Source organism: Lissotriton vulgaris, chromosome 12 (genome assembly GCF_964263255.1).
Source record: "Lissotriton vulgaris chromosome 12, aLisVul1.2, whole genome shotgun sequence".
Taxonomy (NCBI): Eukaryota; Metazoa; Chordata; class Amphibia; order Caudata; family Salamandridae; genus Lissotriton; species Lissotriton vulgaris.
Genome location: NC_141700.1, coordinates 261,144,931 through 261,162,218, shown reverse-complemented (window position 1 = coordinate 261,162,218; position 17,288 = coordinate 261,144,931). Strand labels below are relative to the sequence as shown.

Here is a 17,288-nt window from a genome sequence, read left to right as displayed (position 1 = left end):
CTGCCTATCTATGCAACACTCTCTATCTACCTACCTACCTACCTACGCAACCATATCTATGTATCTATCTATACCACACCCTCTACTTGTCTTTGCAGGCCTGTTTATTTATCTATCTTTTTAACCCTCTGTCTATTTGAAATGAAGATAAAAGTTTACAAAAATATTACAAAAAAGCAATTTTTTTAGGACTAGTGTCTGTCAAGATCTTCTATGTGTTTACATAGTTATAGGGGGGGGGGGGGGGGGGTCAGCCAGATGTAATCCATTAATCTGTATACAAATTCACGTTTTGATTTCACCCACTCCAATAAGCATCATAGGGCAATGGGATAGTGGGTCACTGGCTGACTTCACTATGAGTTACGGCAAGCTACTCTTTCTCAAGAAGCACATCTGCACAAAAACGTGTTCCCTTCAGCGTCAGCGACTGCTATGCTAATGTTTTTTTAGATCAACAATATATTTGCCTTTAGTTCATTTTATTTTTAATTTTTGTATTGATGATGGCCCAGCCCACATTTTTGCAAAAAACATGAGAACAACATAAGAAATGCCAAATCCAAAAGATTGGCGACCAGCGTCAGGGCTATTGGCTATGCCAATGTTTTTTCTTTGAGGCACACCACACCTACCGGGTGAGTAGCGCGCTATACAAATTTGCTGATTGATTGATTGATTCCAACAAACACCTTTTCTTCATCTAAGCAGACACATACTTTCTTCCTCCCCAAACTTTGTTTCATTCACACCACCCTCTCCTCCTAACACAATCTCTCTCTCTCTCTCTCTCTCTCTCTCTCTCTCTCTCTCTCTCACACACACACACACACCTGTAGTCATGCTGCTGTATAGCCCTGGTACACTTCCACGCACCACGGACATCGTGGTAGTGTCCTTACACGCCGGAAATGATGGAGGCTCGCAAGAAGAGTACAATTTAGACCAGATGCTGATGCCTCTGCCTTCTTGCTAAGACTGCTCTCTACTCCTTCTCATTGCCTGCAGCGATGACTCTTGCCTGCATTTGCCCATTGCCCCTGCTTGTTCCTTGAGACTGAAGTTAGCACTTTCTCTACAAAAGTAACCTTCAGCTGCTCACCAGGGCTGTAGTATAACTGTGCAGGCGGGGATCCTGGTGACATCTGTATCTGTGCATCACTTGTGCCACCCAGGGCAAATGGACCAATGTGCCCTGTGTTTCACTTAGATCAACTCCCTGGCAGTAAACCTGCTGCCTTCCATACTTATGCACCCTGTGTATCACCACAAGGAGTAGAGACAACAAGTCTCTAACTTTGTGTCAATGATAAAATCCAAGCTGCAGTCTCACTACTCCTCACAGGCATCACACAGAGCTCAGATCTGCTTATGTGAATCTCTTATGCCACCGCCAGCAGCCAATCTGATAACACTTATTGTGTTAGTGCACCATTGATATCACACCTTAAGGAGGACTGACCAAGTGGAGTAATGATCTTATATTATTCTTCACTCTGGTGCATACTGCCAATACACATGCATGTATGTGTCTGTGTGCTGGGACATGTCAGCCCCACTATGTGTAGTTTGGTATCCCTGTGTGCAAACAAACAGAGCTTTGTATTATTCAACAACAGTATAGTGTACTCACTCTCCACCACCTGGCACTGGATCACAGAATCCACCTCCTGCAAGGAAAACAAAAAACACTAAGACAAATGTGCAAATATACTGGGAATCCAGGAAGGACAGAGCACTGGGTGGAGAAGGAAGAATCTTTGTCTTGGGACGGTATGCAACCTTTACAACGCAACTTTTACCACGCAGTGCTGTTACAACGCATGTATTACAACGAAAACCATTACAACGCATTACTCTGGGGGGCGCTTTAGGATAAGGAATAGTTTTAATTTACTATCCAACACCTTCCCTAGTGTCCACGGGGACTGGAGTTGGAATAATAAATTAAACTATTCACTATCCAGCACCCCCAAGTGTAATGCGGTGTAAAGGTTTTCGTTGTAAGAGTTGCGTTGTAACAGCATGCGTGGTAAAAGCATGCGTTGTAACGTCATACATCCTCTTGGGACTGAAGCAATATAGTGTGCTGAAGGGCCACTGGAATTATGTGGCAGGAGAGGGTCAAATTATGCAGCAGGGTTGAATAAATTATGTGGCAAGAAATTGCAAAGTATGCAGGCGAAGGTGGCACATTTTGTAACAGTATTACTTCTTTATTTCATCATTTTTAAACGTGGCAACACTCTCAGGGCATTGGTTGCACTTCATTAGTACCAGTTTAACATCCAAATATAGCAACAAGCAACAAAATGGTGTGCAGTCCAACTTTGCAAAGAACCTTCCACTGCGCGGCTATACATTTAATTGCATCTTTAAGTAACTTTTAAACCGTTTAAGCAAGAAACAACATTTGTTTTTATTAAATTCTGTAGATTATACGGCAGATGATGGATTATGTAGCAAATGCGGCAAATCTATAATTATGAGAAAATCGCCGCCGCCATACAGTCGCACACATCCAGTGGCCCTGGCCATGGGGGAATATTACAGGGGGATGCTTATTCAGTGTTGGAGCAGGCTAGGGCTCCAAATGTCATTCGAGGAGTAACTAGAGATCCGGGCATTGGGCAGCGCAGCCCTCTAGGTTGGAATGGAAGAGATGTGATTCCTGGAACTTGTGGAACGAATGTCCATTAGAATGCACATCTTAGAGCAAAGGGGCAAGATACTGACAACTCAACCTGCTGTGTACTGTATATTTTTTCTGGGGGGGAAGAACATTGTGCCCCCCTCCCCCCCTCCCCTCAAAACCCCCATTCTTAATCTCGTGCCGGCAGCAAATGGATATATTTAATCTAGTCAAACTGCATGCATGGAAATTCTTGTCGAGATGGAAATGGAGAGGCGACTGCTTCCCGACTTGACAAAGGACAACAATCTCAGCAAAGTTACCGACCTCTTCGCCAAAGGTGAAGTAAAGATGATAGAGAACGAAACTGAATGTCACCATGACAAGCACCCTGCAGAAAAGCTCTGTTATTGGTCTAAGCACACCCACATTTAGGACACCATTAGACTGCAGACTACGAAGTGCAAAAAATAAAGAACAAGAGAACAGGCCTTTTCCATCTAAGCAACACGATCTAGAATAAAATTCCTGAATCTCTTAGAACCACCCCAATGCTGTGGAAAAAGTTAGAGACTCGCACCTTTAAGGATCCCTACATCACAATGAATTTACCTCACAATACAGCAACGCTTCCTCTCTAAAGACTTGTTGTCTTTATGCTTGTCTTGACCATGTACAGTACTCTACTCAACTTCTGGCTAGGTTCACACAATAGAAACACTATACATACATACATATGTATATATATATATATATATTACCTACTGGCGGTCGCCAGTAGGTATATATAGTTAGGATTTTTTTGAATAGGCATTTCTGAAAATTCTATGTTGAATAACTTTGGCGTTGATGGACGGAATTGGCTGACATTTTCAGAAAAATGGCACATTTTGTTTCTGAGCGTCCCCTGAAAGTTTGGGGGGGTTTCCTCAAGCGGGGGCCGAGAAAAAAGGGGGTCCCAAAACGTGTTTTTAACATTGAGTTTTCCATAGGGCGGTTGGACTCACTTTTAGCTCAAACGGCTGAATGGATTTCCACAAAACTTGGCAAAATTGTAGGGACTAGTAGCCGGATGTGCCTTTGCTATGTCTCAAGATATATGCTCCAGTGGTTTTTACGAAAATTAACTTTGAAAAATATATATTGGGCTACATTGGGCTATATATATGTTAGAGCCCAAATCTAGCCCAATGTAGCCCAATGTAGCCCAAAGATGGCCACCAGAGACAAAAAAAAACAAATGTAGCCCAAATATCAGCCAGATGTAGCCCAACTATAGCCCAGTGACAGAATGTCCCAGAGTGTTCTAAAGAACAACTAGAGCGCTAACAGTCTTACTTATGACAAAAGTATGGCACACCTGAAGTCATCTTGATTGAAATAAAGTGTTAACACTTAAAACATTTAATTTGCAAAGGAACAAAATGAGGGGTTTCAATTTGCCATAGAATTGTTATTTATATATACATATATATATATATATATATATATTCACTGAAAAAAACCATAGGTTTCACACCAGTTATAGTTAGGAATTAGCATTTAAAAAACCTATTAAATTCACTGAAAAAAACATAGGTTTCACACCAGTTATAGTTAGCTGGAAATTTTACTGACATAAAACCATTGAAATTCCCACGTTATAGTTAGTCGGACTCACTATAACTTGCGCGTGCAATGCACTGCTGATGACATCACATATTACATCACTCATGACATGGTCAGTGACATCACTCATGACACCATCCTTGTGACATAGTGACAGACCTCCTTTCACTATAATGTAACCCTTGAGACACATATTCAAAAATAGAAACTGAAATTTTTTTAAAAATGGAGATACCTATATCAGTTACAACAAGCAATTCAGTAATTCCACTATCTATATACACATCCACTCATTCACCAATAGTTCTATATAGTCACTCATACATATACTCACTCATCATATGAAGTGATACACCTATACATCCTGTTACACACCGACATTCATCCAAAAGTTACTCACACACATATTCACACGTGCAAATAAACTATTGGACATCCATTTATTTGAATATAGAGTTATACACACACTTCCACCTTACTTCTATTTAAAATTACACATATTTATTCTCTTAAACAATCACTTATAGAAACACATACTTATTTAAACAGGAACTCTTACAATCTCTTACTCTCACATATACTCACTTATATACATCAATATTCATATATACTAGATTAAAACATATGTAGTTACTGATAAAGACACTAGTGAGACAGTCATTCACTCACTAACAAACACATATAGACACTCATCCACCCATACAGTCCTGTACATATGTTGTCTTCAAAACACATACAAACAAAGAGTCAGTCACTCATGCATCTATGTGCTAAGTAATACCCCCACCAAACCATATAGACACTCATACTGATACTAATAAAAATATCTAATAACCCATATACATACACATGAGTGGATGTGTATTAGATGGTGGTATTACTGAATTGGTTGTTGTAACTGGTATGGGTATATCCACTTTTTTGAAAATATTAGTTTCTATTTTTGAATATGTGTTTCATGGGTTACATTACACTGAAAGGAGGTCTGTCACTGTGTCACAAGGATGGTGTCATCAGTGATGTCATGAGTGATGTCACTGACCATGTCATGAGTGATGTAATATGTGATGTCATCAGCAGTGCATTGCACGCGCAAGTTATAGTGAGTCCGACTAACTATAACGTGGGAATTTCAATGGTTTTATGTCAGTAAAATTTCCAGCTAACTATAACTGGTGTGAAACCTATGTTTTTTTCAGTGAATTTAATAGGTTTTTTAAATGCTAATTCCTAACTATAACTGGTGTGAAACCTATGGTTTTTTTCAGTGAATTTCATAGGTTTTTTAAATGCTAATTCCTTACTATAAGTTTCACTTTATAAATAAGACTGTTAGCACTCTAGTTGTTCTTTTTAACACTCTGGTACATTCTGTCATTGGGCTACAGTTGTGCTACATCTAGTTGAATTTTGGGCTACATTTACAATTTTTGATCTCTGGTGGCCATCTTTGGGCTTCATTGGGCTACTTTGGGCTACATTTGGGCTACATTTTGGCTCTAACATATATTAAGCCCAATGTAGCACAATACATATTTTTATAAAGTTAATTTTTTTACAAACCACTTCAGAATAGGGCTACCTGTCTCTACAATTAACCCATTTTTTTTTTTTTAATTTTTGGGGGGAGCGCTCCCAGAGCGCGCCCCGGAGTGCGCCCCGAAAAGCGTATTTCTGAAAAGCGCCCCCGGGCGCGCTCCGGGGAGCGTCTCGTGAGCGCCAATATCGCAAACGAAAACATGATCGTGACGTATCGCGTAGCCGCGACCGCGTGATACGCACGGCGTAAGCGCACCCGGAAGTACTCGAACGAATACGATCGCAAAACGTAAACTTCCGACGCGCTTACGCTGCGCGCCCCCGTGCGCGTAGCGTAAGCGCGTCGGGTCATGTGAGCAGAAAATAACACTTTTCATTGGTTCATAACAGTTTTAGTTTCATAATGATGAAGCCCCTGGTCTTGTGACCTGAAAATAACACTTCTCATTGGTTAAGGACAGTTTTGTTTTCCAAATGATGAAAGCCCCCACCTTTTTTCCTTATTCTGACTTTGTCCTTTGACTGAGGAAGATCTGTTTGGAACTCTCTCTACCTTTTTGTACTTTAAAATGGCTTCAGTAGCAGCAGCAGCAGGTGCATCTCAGCCACCACCACCACCACCACCACCAAGAGGACCAGCTCCAAATTATATTGGTGGTCAAGAACAGGAGGAGGAGGAAGAGGAAGAGGAGGAGGGGAGAAGAAGATGGCTGCCTGAAGAAAACACACCTTATAAACCCAAACCACACTTCATTTGGCAGTTTTTTTCAATCCCAGAGGGGCAAAAAAAGGTGAATGCGCCCAAAGTCACTTGCCTCATCTGCAATGATGAACTTTCACGGGGCAACCCAAATAAGAAATATTCTTTTGGTAACTATACCATGATTCGGCACATGACAAGAAAGCATCCAAACAACTACTCTCGCGCAGAGTTCCGGGAACTGGCCAGTAACCTCCCCCAGTCATCAAGGACCCCCTCCCAAAGAAAACAACCCTCTTCCTCGCAACCAGAAACATCTGAGGTGATGCCTTCCATTCAGCCAAGATTTGCTGATTTTAAAATTACTTGTAAGGCTTGTGGCAAGCTTATCTCCTATGGGGAACAAAGTGTTAAGCTCATCGTCCTTGCAGGTGATAATCACAAGTGCCCCAAAAAGAAATAATTTTTTGGGTTTTTTGTTTTTTTGCTCCAGTTGAGCCAGTTTCAATTCCCTTTTTTTGTTTCTCCCCCTAAAAAATACAAAAAAAATATAAAACTGTTTTGAAAAGCCAAAAAAAGTTTAAAAAGTTCCAAAAACACAAAAAAAATATAAAACAACAAAAAGAAGAAAAAAAAAAGTTCTTTTAAGAACTACCTCCAATTTCTAAATGAAAACTTCATTTTTTTAAAACTCTGTCATCTTTTTCCCTCATTTTACGCTCCCCGGTGCGCTACCTGGTGCGCGCACCGAGCGCTTCCCCCGCGCAAAACGAAAAAAAAAAAAATATTTTAAATGCCCCGCGGGGCCCTTTTATAGCCCCCACATCAAACCTAGGGGGTCAAAGGGGTCTATCCCTGACGCCTTATGGTCAGTTCCCACTTTGTTTTAGCCACCTCTTATGTCTCGATTTTACCGAGACACAAGATGGCGACCGCTCTGGACTGTTTGGAATGTTTACAGACACCCGAGAGCCAATCAGCTTTCCATGCGCACCTCGCGTGTCGCGCCTGGAGCGCACTCCGGTGCGCGCACCTGTGCGCTGCTATAGATATATATATTTTTTTGGACCTAAATTACTCAAAATCCACTGGAGCACATATCTTGAGACATAGCAAAGGCACATCGGGCTACCAGTCCCTACAATTTTGCCAAGTTTGGTGGAAATCCATTCAGCCGTTCGAGCTAAAAGTGAAATCGACCGCCCTATGGAAATTAACATGGGGAAAACGCGTTTTGGGACCCCCCTTTTATCTCGGCCCCCGCTTGACGAATCCCCCCCAAACTTTCAGGGAAGGACCGGACCGCCATGAGACCATTTTCCTGAAAATTTCAGGCAGATTCGTCAACCGGCGCCAAAGTTATTCAAAATAGAATGTTGAGATTTAACATTGAAAATTATCCTAACTATAACTACCTACTGGCGACCGCCAGTAGGTAATATATATATATATATATATATATATATATATATATATATATATATATATATATATATATAACCTGCTGGCGGTCGCCAGTAGGTAGTTATAGTTAGGACCTAGTTTCCATAAGAAATCCTCAACATTCAATTTGGATTAACTTTGGCCCTGGTGGATGAATCTTTGCGAATTTCTCAAAGAAGATGGCTCGGTCCGCTGCGCTCCTTCCCTGAAAGTTTGGGGGGGATTCGTCAAGTGGGGGCTGAGATAAAAGGGGGGTCCCAAAACGTGTTTTCTCCATGTTATTTTCCATAGGACGTTTAGACACGGCTACAGCTTGAACGGCTGAATGGGTTTATAAGAAATTTGGCAAAACTGTAGAGTCCGACTCGCAGATTACGATTTTTTTGGAATGGTGTAAATCCGTTCAGTAGTTGCTGAGAAAATTAAAGTTAAAGTCAATTATATATCTATACGTGCGCACGGGTGAGCGCACTCAAGCGGCTGCGCGTGAGCGGAATTTTTTGCTGCGTGACGTTGGTTAACGTTCGATTCGAAGGAAATCAGGAAGTGTTGACCGCCATTTTGTCACTGCGAGTAAATATATTGTTCATTTCAAAGCGTTGGAACATGGAAAGGGGAGAAGGTAGAGATTGTCTTGCCGCGTAGGTTTTCTCAGGGTGTGCAGTAAGGCCCTTGAACGCGAAAAGAATTATAATTTTTTTTTTTTTTAAAGTTGCAGGTTGCGCGCACCCGGTCGCGCACACCTATTTACAAGAGTGTGAAAATGGAGATAAATCAGAAGTTTGAGTGCTTAGATATAAGGTGGCTCTGAAAAGAGCCCTTGTGTTAATTGAGTTTTTTCTACATTTATAAGTAAGTACCGATGCAGAGCTTGATGTTGCAGAGGAAGATTCTGTTTCCCTCATCCGTGAAACAAACACCATCTCTCCTATAGACGTCTTGCATGTGGTAACGCAAGTTGTTGTGGTAAATAGAACCCATGCTATAATCTCTGAGTAAAGCAGAAACAGATGTATTTACATGTCTCCTTGCTTTCTCAATTTGTGCACAATGTTGATTGGACCAATTCCATTTCTGTCTTTGGCATATATTGGAATATACCAAGGCAGTTCGAGGAAAAAGTGTCATCAATTGTCGAAAGGTGTCTTTTAGAAGCATTTCCAGACCTACCCCAGTCAACGTGCCTAGATCGTACCCACCACAGTGCACAATTATAAGGTCTGGTTCTGGGAGATGCATAAAAGTTTTCACCAATGGTATCAATTGGTGACATCTCAATCCTCTTTGGCCAATCCACGTTATCTGCACATTTGGTAAATCAAGGTTGGAAATTCGTCTGTTTGCTGCATATTTTCCACTCCAGTGAATATAACTGTGTCCTAAAAGCCAAACCTTCATTTTCAAGTCGTACTCCGAAGGGTTCTGGAAGTGGAATGGTAGTTTGAAGCTGAAAGTCAGGATAAAAAAAATGGATGAGGCTTGGTGTGGTTGAAAAAATAAAAATTATTGGTTGATTGCAATACCTCAACATTGAAGACTACGTTGCATGTTAATGTTTATGTAAAACGAAAAGTACTATTGGGGGTGAAAAAAATGACATGTAACAGAGCTGTGGATAGGCAGGTGTTTCTGGAGGGAAAACAGTCTTCTTAGTTTGCTGTAGAACATTGAGATATGAACTTTTGACCTGTGCCTTCAGCCAGGTGCAGAATGAGGTGTTACCATGGGAACAGCCAGAGATGGCAGTGGGTGATGGGTGTCTTTTATGTGACATTAAAAATATTGTGAGGGAGAACCAACTGAAATGTAAATTTGATTTCAAAATTTTGCGGGAAGAAATATGATTGGCTGAAGAGACATATATGAGTCTGAATTGACAGGATATCTGTGCCATTGAATTTTGGTTGCCGTGATAGAAGCATAATTGAGAGTTCCGTCAAACGAATATCTGTTTTGTGACTGTCACTGTTGTACATCGTACAAAGCATTGGTAAAGGTAAGTCTGTAACTGTTTGTTTTGTCATTTACCGTAAAATATGGTTTAGTCACAAACATTGATTGATTTTCCTCATAGTCTGAAACTAAACTCATTTTTGGCTGTCATAATGTGTTGTATTTCTAAAACTATTTTTCCATTACGTTTCATCACACTTTATCGACATTATTTGTTTAAAAATTATTAGTTTTACATTTTGGATAATAAATTTCAAAAAGGTAAATGGTGTTCAATCATATTGTTATGTAATGTTTTACTGTTAGTTATTTAAAATCACTGTGAGTCAGACGAAACTGGAACGAAATTTTTTGGAGGGGGGAGAAATTAAAAAAAATTTGCTAGGCGAACTTGAAGGTTTAATTAGTTGGCAGAGTAAAGGTGCAGGGGTTTTTAGGAGGGGTAAAAAAATTGCAAGGCCTACTTAACATTCAAATGGATGTTTATAGAGATGTTAAACGTTGAGGTGCGTCGGTGTGTGTAGCTAGAATATATATGTAATCTTGGGCTGGTACAGCAGACGGGAGGGGCGTGTGGGCCTGAAGTCCTGTGAATTTAATGGGGGTTGCGCGCCTTTTCTACAAATTTTTTCAAGTGTAAATTATAGTTTTGTATATATTTTTGGTGAAATGTGAAATATGGAGTATAAAATATGTTTAATATAGAGAGTAATTATTTGTGTGATTTTGAAGCCTTTATATATAACGAGAGAAGTTGTTTATGAAGTGAAAAAATGGTATTAGCAGAGAGACAGATAATGCAGATAGAGAGAGAAATGGTAAATTACATGTGGTACTGTCGTTCAAAAATGCTAATGGTTAATGAATTCGTAAACTTTCTGTCAAACGACAAAATTACAGTGTGGTTTGTGGCCGTTGCGTACACTGGTGGGGGTGGGGTGAGAGGGTGGGGGGAGGGGGCCAAAGTGGTAATGATTAAGGTATTCATAAACTTTCTGTCAGACGACAAAATTACAGTGCGGTTTCTGGCCGCGGTCTGCATTGGTGGGCGTAGGGTGAGAGGGGCAGGTGGTTGAGTGAAATAAAATGAAAAGTTGGTATATTACATGTGATACGTCTTGAAAAAGTGGTAATGCTTAATGAATTTCTAAAGTTTCTGTCAGACGACAAAATTACAGTGTGGTTTGTGGCCGTGGCCTGCACTGGTGGGGGTGGGGTGAGAGGGAGGGGTGAGGGGTGAGGGGGCCAAAGTGGCAATGATTAAGGTATTCATAAAGTTTCTGTTAGACAACAAAATTATAGTGCGGTTTCTGGCCGCGGCCTGCATTGGTGGGCGTAGGGTGAGAGGGGCAGGTGGTCGAGTAAAAAAAAATGAAAAGTTGGTACATTACATGTGATACCGTCTTGAAAAAGTGGTAATGCTTAATGAATTCTTAAACTTTCTGACAGATGACAAAATTACACTGTGGTTTGTGGCCGCGGCTTGCACTGGTGGGGTGAGAGGGGGAGGTGGTCGAGTAAAATAAAATGAAAAGTTCTGACCATGAGGTTGTACACAGATTTGTGCAGTAAATGTCTTCGTAAATTGAGGTACCAAACCGAGTATAAAAATATCTCTCTCACTCCTGCTGTTTGACTGCATCTTAATCTCCCTTCTGTTTTCCATATTCGTTGCCCTGTGTTATCTTATTGTGTGTGTGTCTGTCTGTGTCTGCCTTCAGTCCGGGCTGAGGAACTTTGCTGTGGAGGCACACACAGATAGTCCCATCAAAGTAGTTGGAACATTTTCAAAAAAATATTTATATAATTGAGATGCTTTTTTGAAGCGCTAGTGAATGTCTTCTTTCACAATTACCGCTCAGTTGCTTTCATAGAGCAGAGGGTATGTTGTATTTCACTACTTAGTGCCTCTGCATCTGCACTCTGTTCTCTGGTGGCTGGCGGAGAAGTGTTTGTTATTGTGGAGATGAAAGGGTGATAAGGAGTGAAATACGACATAGCGTCTGGTCTGTAGAAGCGTGGGAGCAGTGATTAACACTGAGTCAAGCGGAACTGCGGCGGTGCTTGGTAACAGTAATAAATTATTTTTTTTACAGAGGTACAACTGTTTGCATGGTGCGTGACCCACTAAGAAAGGGTTCACGGGCCGTCAAAGGCCTGCGGGTTCTAGTATGAGTAAGTCAGGTCGACAAAAGAAAACATGAAGTTAGTACAGCTGAGGTTATGTGGAACACATGAATATTCTTTTAGTATACAATCATTTCAGTTGAGATTATGGATTAAAAGAGAGAACGTGTATATTTGAAATGTTTATTCAGAAATGCACTGTTTTCAAGGCAAGTCCCTTATCTAATACGAGTACAGACATTGCAAGAAACAAAGTAATCGGTATAGTCAATAGTACATAGAATACAAACGGTATAGTTGATGTGAAATGAATACGGTTTAGCAAAATTAATTGTACACTGTTATGAGGAAGTACATTATATTTTAATAAATGTAAGAAGGTCTCTGGCCTTTCAGTTTAGGAACGATACATGAAAATGCTAGTGGTTAGACATCATGTCTTTATCAATCAGCTCTCTGCATGCGAAGCATTATCAAGTTTGTGTTATGCTGTTGTGTAAGGGAAAAAAAAGGCGCCAAAAGCGACAAGTTGGCGAGAGGTGCATGTATGTAATCTGTTGGATCGTTCGCAAATCAGTGTTGAGAAGAACTACTGTATTGAGATATCTTTTGAAGGTTGCAGTATTGTATTTGAAATACAGTACGAAAAACAATGGAAATATTAGTGAAAGAACATATTTTTCGCTTATGTTTTAAAAAATATTTTAGTTTATGGAAAATTATAGGAGCAGAGGTGTGTGAGGCGGAAATAAGCAGTTCAAAGGCGAAATGGCGTTTACAGTTATAAAAAACTCATTCTATATTTACACATTAATCAAGGCACATGTAGCATATATTAGCGAGTTTTGCTTCGAGTACGTTTGAAATAACATAAGATAAGATATGCAATAGAATTGTTGAGATTAGAGTTTAATAAAAAAATAAAGTTTGAAATCGAGTAGCTGAAGAAAAAAAATTTAGTCCACATAAAAGACAAAAATTTAACCAGCAGGAAATCATAATGTCCACTGTTAGTAAAGCCAATAGGTCTGTTCATGTTAAAAAAAATCCAAGAAAACGTGAAAAAGATAGGGAGGCAAAACGAAATGTGGACATCAATGGCTTGCATAAGAGTTATCCTACAATTGTGTATGCGAAGTAGGCAGCAACTGCTTCTAAAAGGAAGTCACTGTTATCATCCGAAAACATGTCAGCCATCCAATTGAAAAGAGGAAAGCAGCATTCATGGTCTTCTATTACCGGAGCCTCTATTACCATCAGAGGACAGCTCGGTGGGTTTTCAATGTAGCTGTCTGTCAGGAAATCTTGCGCCGCTGCGAATATATTCCAATGACCCAGAACTCCTTGTATCGCTGCAAAGGCCATAATCCCTCCGTTGCAACAAAGCTGTTCATGATCCATTAACGGATTCATGAGATGATTGTAATTCACTTCAGGAGGTACCAAGTTGCAGAGACATAAGTCCAGGGCCCACATGAAATCACAGCTCAGGCAATGAAATACAGGCTGCACACAGGTGAAATAGGAATATCGAAATGATAATCGATATGAAGCATTCAAAGTCGAGAGTGCTAAGATGCCGTAGTAGTCAAGCATCCTCTGGCAAAATAGTTCTAAGTGTTCCGCCTCGTTTGCAAAGACAGGAGGGACATCCATTTTGAAATAAACAAGATGGGAACACAAACGTCGCAGCACTGGCAGTTCAATAGGAAGTCCACAGAAATAGGTCGCCGACTATGGAGTGAAGAGTAGCAGAATGACTTGATATAATTTCTGGCAGAGTAGTCACTAAACCATTGCTTAGTAGTTATAAAAAAAAATAGCCTGTTCTGAACTGGAGGATGCGTTAAAAATTAAGGGAGTCACTTCAGCAAATTGTAAAGGAAGGTCACTCTTTTATAACGAATGCTCTTCTCTGTGAATATTAGCTAAGTGAAAGATATGTGTGCGAACAGATGCTACTGTAACTTGTTTTTGTGACAATAAGGCTGTTGTTCATGTCTTGTGATTCAAGGCCGGAATTTGCTGCCAGATGGAAACATCAAGGTTCACATGCGTGGGGTAGATAAACTACATTCTTAAAGCGAAGCAAATGCAGAGTGATTTTTACCACGTAAGCTTTGTCGTTTAAAAAGTCATAGTAATTTTCATTATATGTAAAAAAAATATCACTGATGAAGAATGAAAAAAAATCGTCATAATAACAGGTACTGGTGTATCTTTAAAAAGATATGCAACATTACAGGGATTCTAGTTAAATAAGTTATGTGATTGAAAGTGCCTGCATGTGGACGACTAATTACATGTTTGAGTACAGTCATTTGTAAAAACATTTAGGGGCAGATTAACATGCTGCGTGCGGCAGTTTTGCTTCACTTGTCACATGTTAAAAGTGATTCTAAAGTGGCGTAAGGGGCTTGTAAACCTGCCCGACTTTTTTTTTGCCGTCTCAAAGGCATTTGTAAGTGAAAGGGAGCGACTTAGTTTTATGACTGTCGGAGGTAGTGAGCCGCTGGTATCCATTTATGTGAAGAAATTTATAGAATTTAAAGAGTAAAAAAACGGAAAAGGTACACTAATTAATTTGTGCATTAGTCATGTTGCAGTTGTGGCTTCGGATTCTAAAAAGAGAAAAGTGTTTAGGCGTTTAATATGCAGCTTTGAAATAAAACGTGTGTATGGTTTGAAAATGAAATGTAAAAGTTTAAAGCAGGAGTTTCCAAAGCGGTCTTGGAGGGTCAGATGCATGGCAGATTAAAAAAAATACTACATGTTTTTCAATGGGGTTATCTAAAAAATATGTTTCTTTATCTACTGTGCAGTTTTTCTGCATGTTGCCTATTCTTTGATTTTTACTATTGCTGTGTCTTATACATTTTCCAGGGGCGGCTCTAGGCTCATGGCGGCCGGGGCAGGGAGCGTAGGTAGGGGGCCCCGTAACAGGGGGTCCGGGCGGGGCTGTGCGCGGAGCCCAGTGAAGGGGGGGGGGGTCAGGGTTTTTGGAAGTGGAACAGAGCCAGAGGACGCCAAATTCCTGGCATGGGCCCCCACGCAAATATGTATCCATCCTCAGAGGATTAATATATTAAGGATATATATTTTCATGGTGGCCCCTGGGGTTTGGTGGCCCAGTGCAGGTGTACAGCTTGCATATGCCTAAGGCCAGTCCTGCATTTTCTGTCTATGCACTTGTTCTCCGTCACATGGGTTTTTAAAAAACGTGTGTGTGGTTTGAAAATGAAATGTAAAGGTTTAAAGCAGGAGTTTCCAAAGCGGTCCTGGAGGGCCAGATGCATGGCAGATTAAAAAAATTACTACATGTTTTTCAATGGGGTTATCTTAAAAATATGTTTCTTTATCTACTGTGCAGTTTTTCTGCATGTTGCCTATTCTTTGATTTTTACTGTTGCTGTGTCTTATACATTTTCCAGGGGCGGCTGTAGGCTCATGGCGGCCCTGGGCAGGGAGCGTAGGTAGGGGGCCCCGTTACAGGGGGTCTGGGCGGGGCGGAGCGTGGAGCCCAGTGAAGAGGGGGGGATCAGGGTGTTTGGAAGTGGAACAGAGCCAGAGCACGCCAAATTCCTGGCATGGGCTGCCACGCAAATATGTATCCATCCTCAGAGGATTATTATATTAAGGATATATATTAGCATGGTGGCCCCTGGGGTTTGGTGGCTCTGTGCAGGTGTACTGCTTGCATATGCCTAAGGCCGGGCCTGTATTTTCTGTCTATGCACTTGTTCTCCGTCACATGGGCTTTTAGTTATGAAGGCCTTGTGTCGCTGGTGCATCACTTTTAACATGGGAAAAAGTGACGTATCTGTGGCGCAACACTTTCATAAATGAGACGTTTTGTATCTTATTCTAATGATAGAGAATCTTGGGGAATTTATCTGTTATGCTTGTTATTTGCTACAATGGCTCTATGTTGTGTAAGAAATAAGTCTGTAATATGTTAATTACATTTTATTATTTTCTTTTTTATAGTGTTTGGTGCTGAAAAGCAACAACCTGCCTTCTGAATTACACAATTTGAGGAATTATATTCTTTTTTTCAGGTGAGTTGGTATTTTTGCATAGGCAATTTTTTTGGGTGCACATGAAAATATTAAAGAAGATTTTTTAAAATGTTTGTAAAATTTCATTTTGGAACATGATTTTATCTTGAATTTTTCCCATGGGTTGTATCTGCTTATACTAGATATGTATTTTGAGATATTCTCCACTGACAGTTGAAATGATCTTTTAATGGGCTTGGTGCATGTGTTCTTTTTGATGGAGTTCAGATTTACGGATCATTTGAGTATAATTCTTTCAGGTTTCCATTAATTAATTCTTGTGAAGTGCTCATTATTTTTGAAATCTTGTTGTATTATGTTTGGCAGTTTTTCTCCTTTATTTACAGAGAGGTATTATGATATGGTTCTTGGTGTGATGGGCATCTTTCCTGCATATCTGTGATTATACTATGTATAGGCACTGTTTTACATATATATGCAGAGCTTTATTATGAGGTGGTTCTTCATGGTTAGCATGACATTTTGTATATGCTATGATATTTACATGGTGAGTATGCTGTTGAAACATAAAAGGAACTCTTTCTGTGGGAAGTAGTAATCTGTTAAGTGAATGTTATGGTTTGTATATTGTGAGCCTTCTCTTTAGAGTGTATATAGTTTGCATAGCACTTTGTACTGGTGAACTCAGAAAATGGGTCTCTAAAAATTAATTCTACAGTTAATCAATATTTCTGATATCTAGAAAATCTAAAAAGAAATTTTACAGTAAAATGTCTTTTAACAACAGTAATTATTTAATGCAAAAAAAAGGATCAGTGTTAATGTTTAGGGTTATACTGTCACTTTCTTTTCAAAACAAGAGGAACGTGCTATCTTAAAATATATAGAGTTAATAAGTTAGAAATTATAAAAATATATGTAGTTTAAAAATTAGTAAAGGTACTTTTAAGTTATATATTTATGAAAAAAGATATAATTTAGTCTCTATATATTTTTAAAAGGATACAGAAGAATAAACTGAGTCTAGTTATGGAGAATTCCTCAGAAGAGAAACAAATTCATTTTGAAATCATTAAAGAAGTGATGGAGGAAATTTTAGAAGCGGTCTTTGAAGAGGAAATAGATCAAAATGATGATTTTATGGACATTTCTTTAGACTCTGCTTACTTAGAGATGGTAGAAGAGGATGAGGACTTTGGACTTGAAGAAGTCCCTGATGATGTAATACTGGAAGTTCTACTAAATTATGAACTTTTGAATAAAATGT

General features: G+C 39.8%; 1 protein-coding gene across 1 annotated transcript in view; it reads right to left on the bottom strand.

Annotated features, from left to right (window-relative positions):
* Positions 1-17,288, bottom strand: part of CNGB1 (cyclic nucleotide gated channel subunit beta 1) — a 1,326,699-nt gene that overhangs the window by 985,462 nt on the left and 323,949 nt on the right. Inside the window, exon 15 of the mRNA XM_086945539.1 lies at positions 1,634-1,670. Coding sequence (XP_086801665.1) covers positions 1,634-1,670 — 37 coding nt within the window. The remainder of the gene's footprint in view (positions 1-1,633; positions 1,671-17,288) is intronic.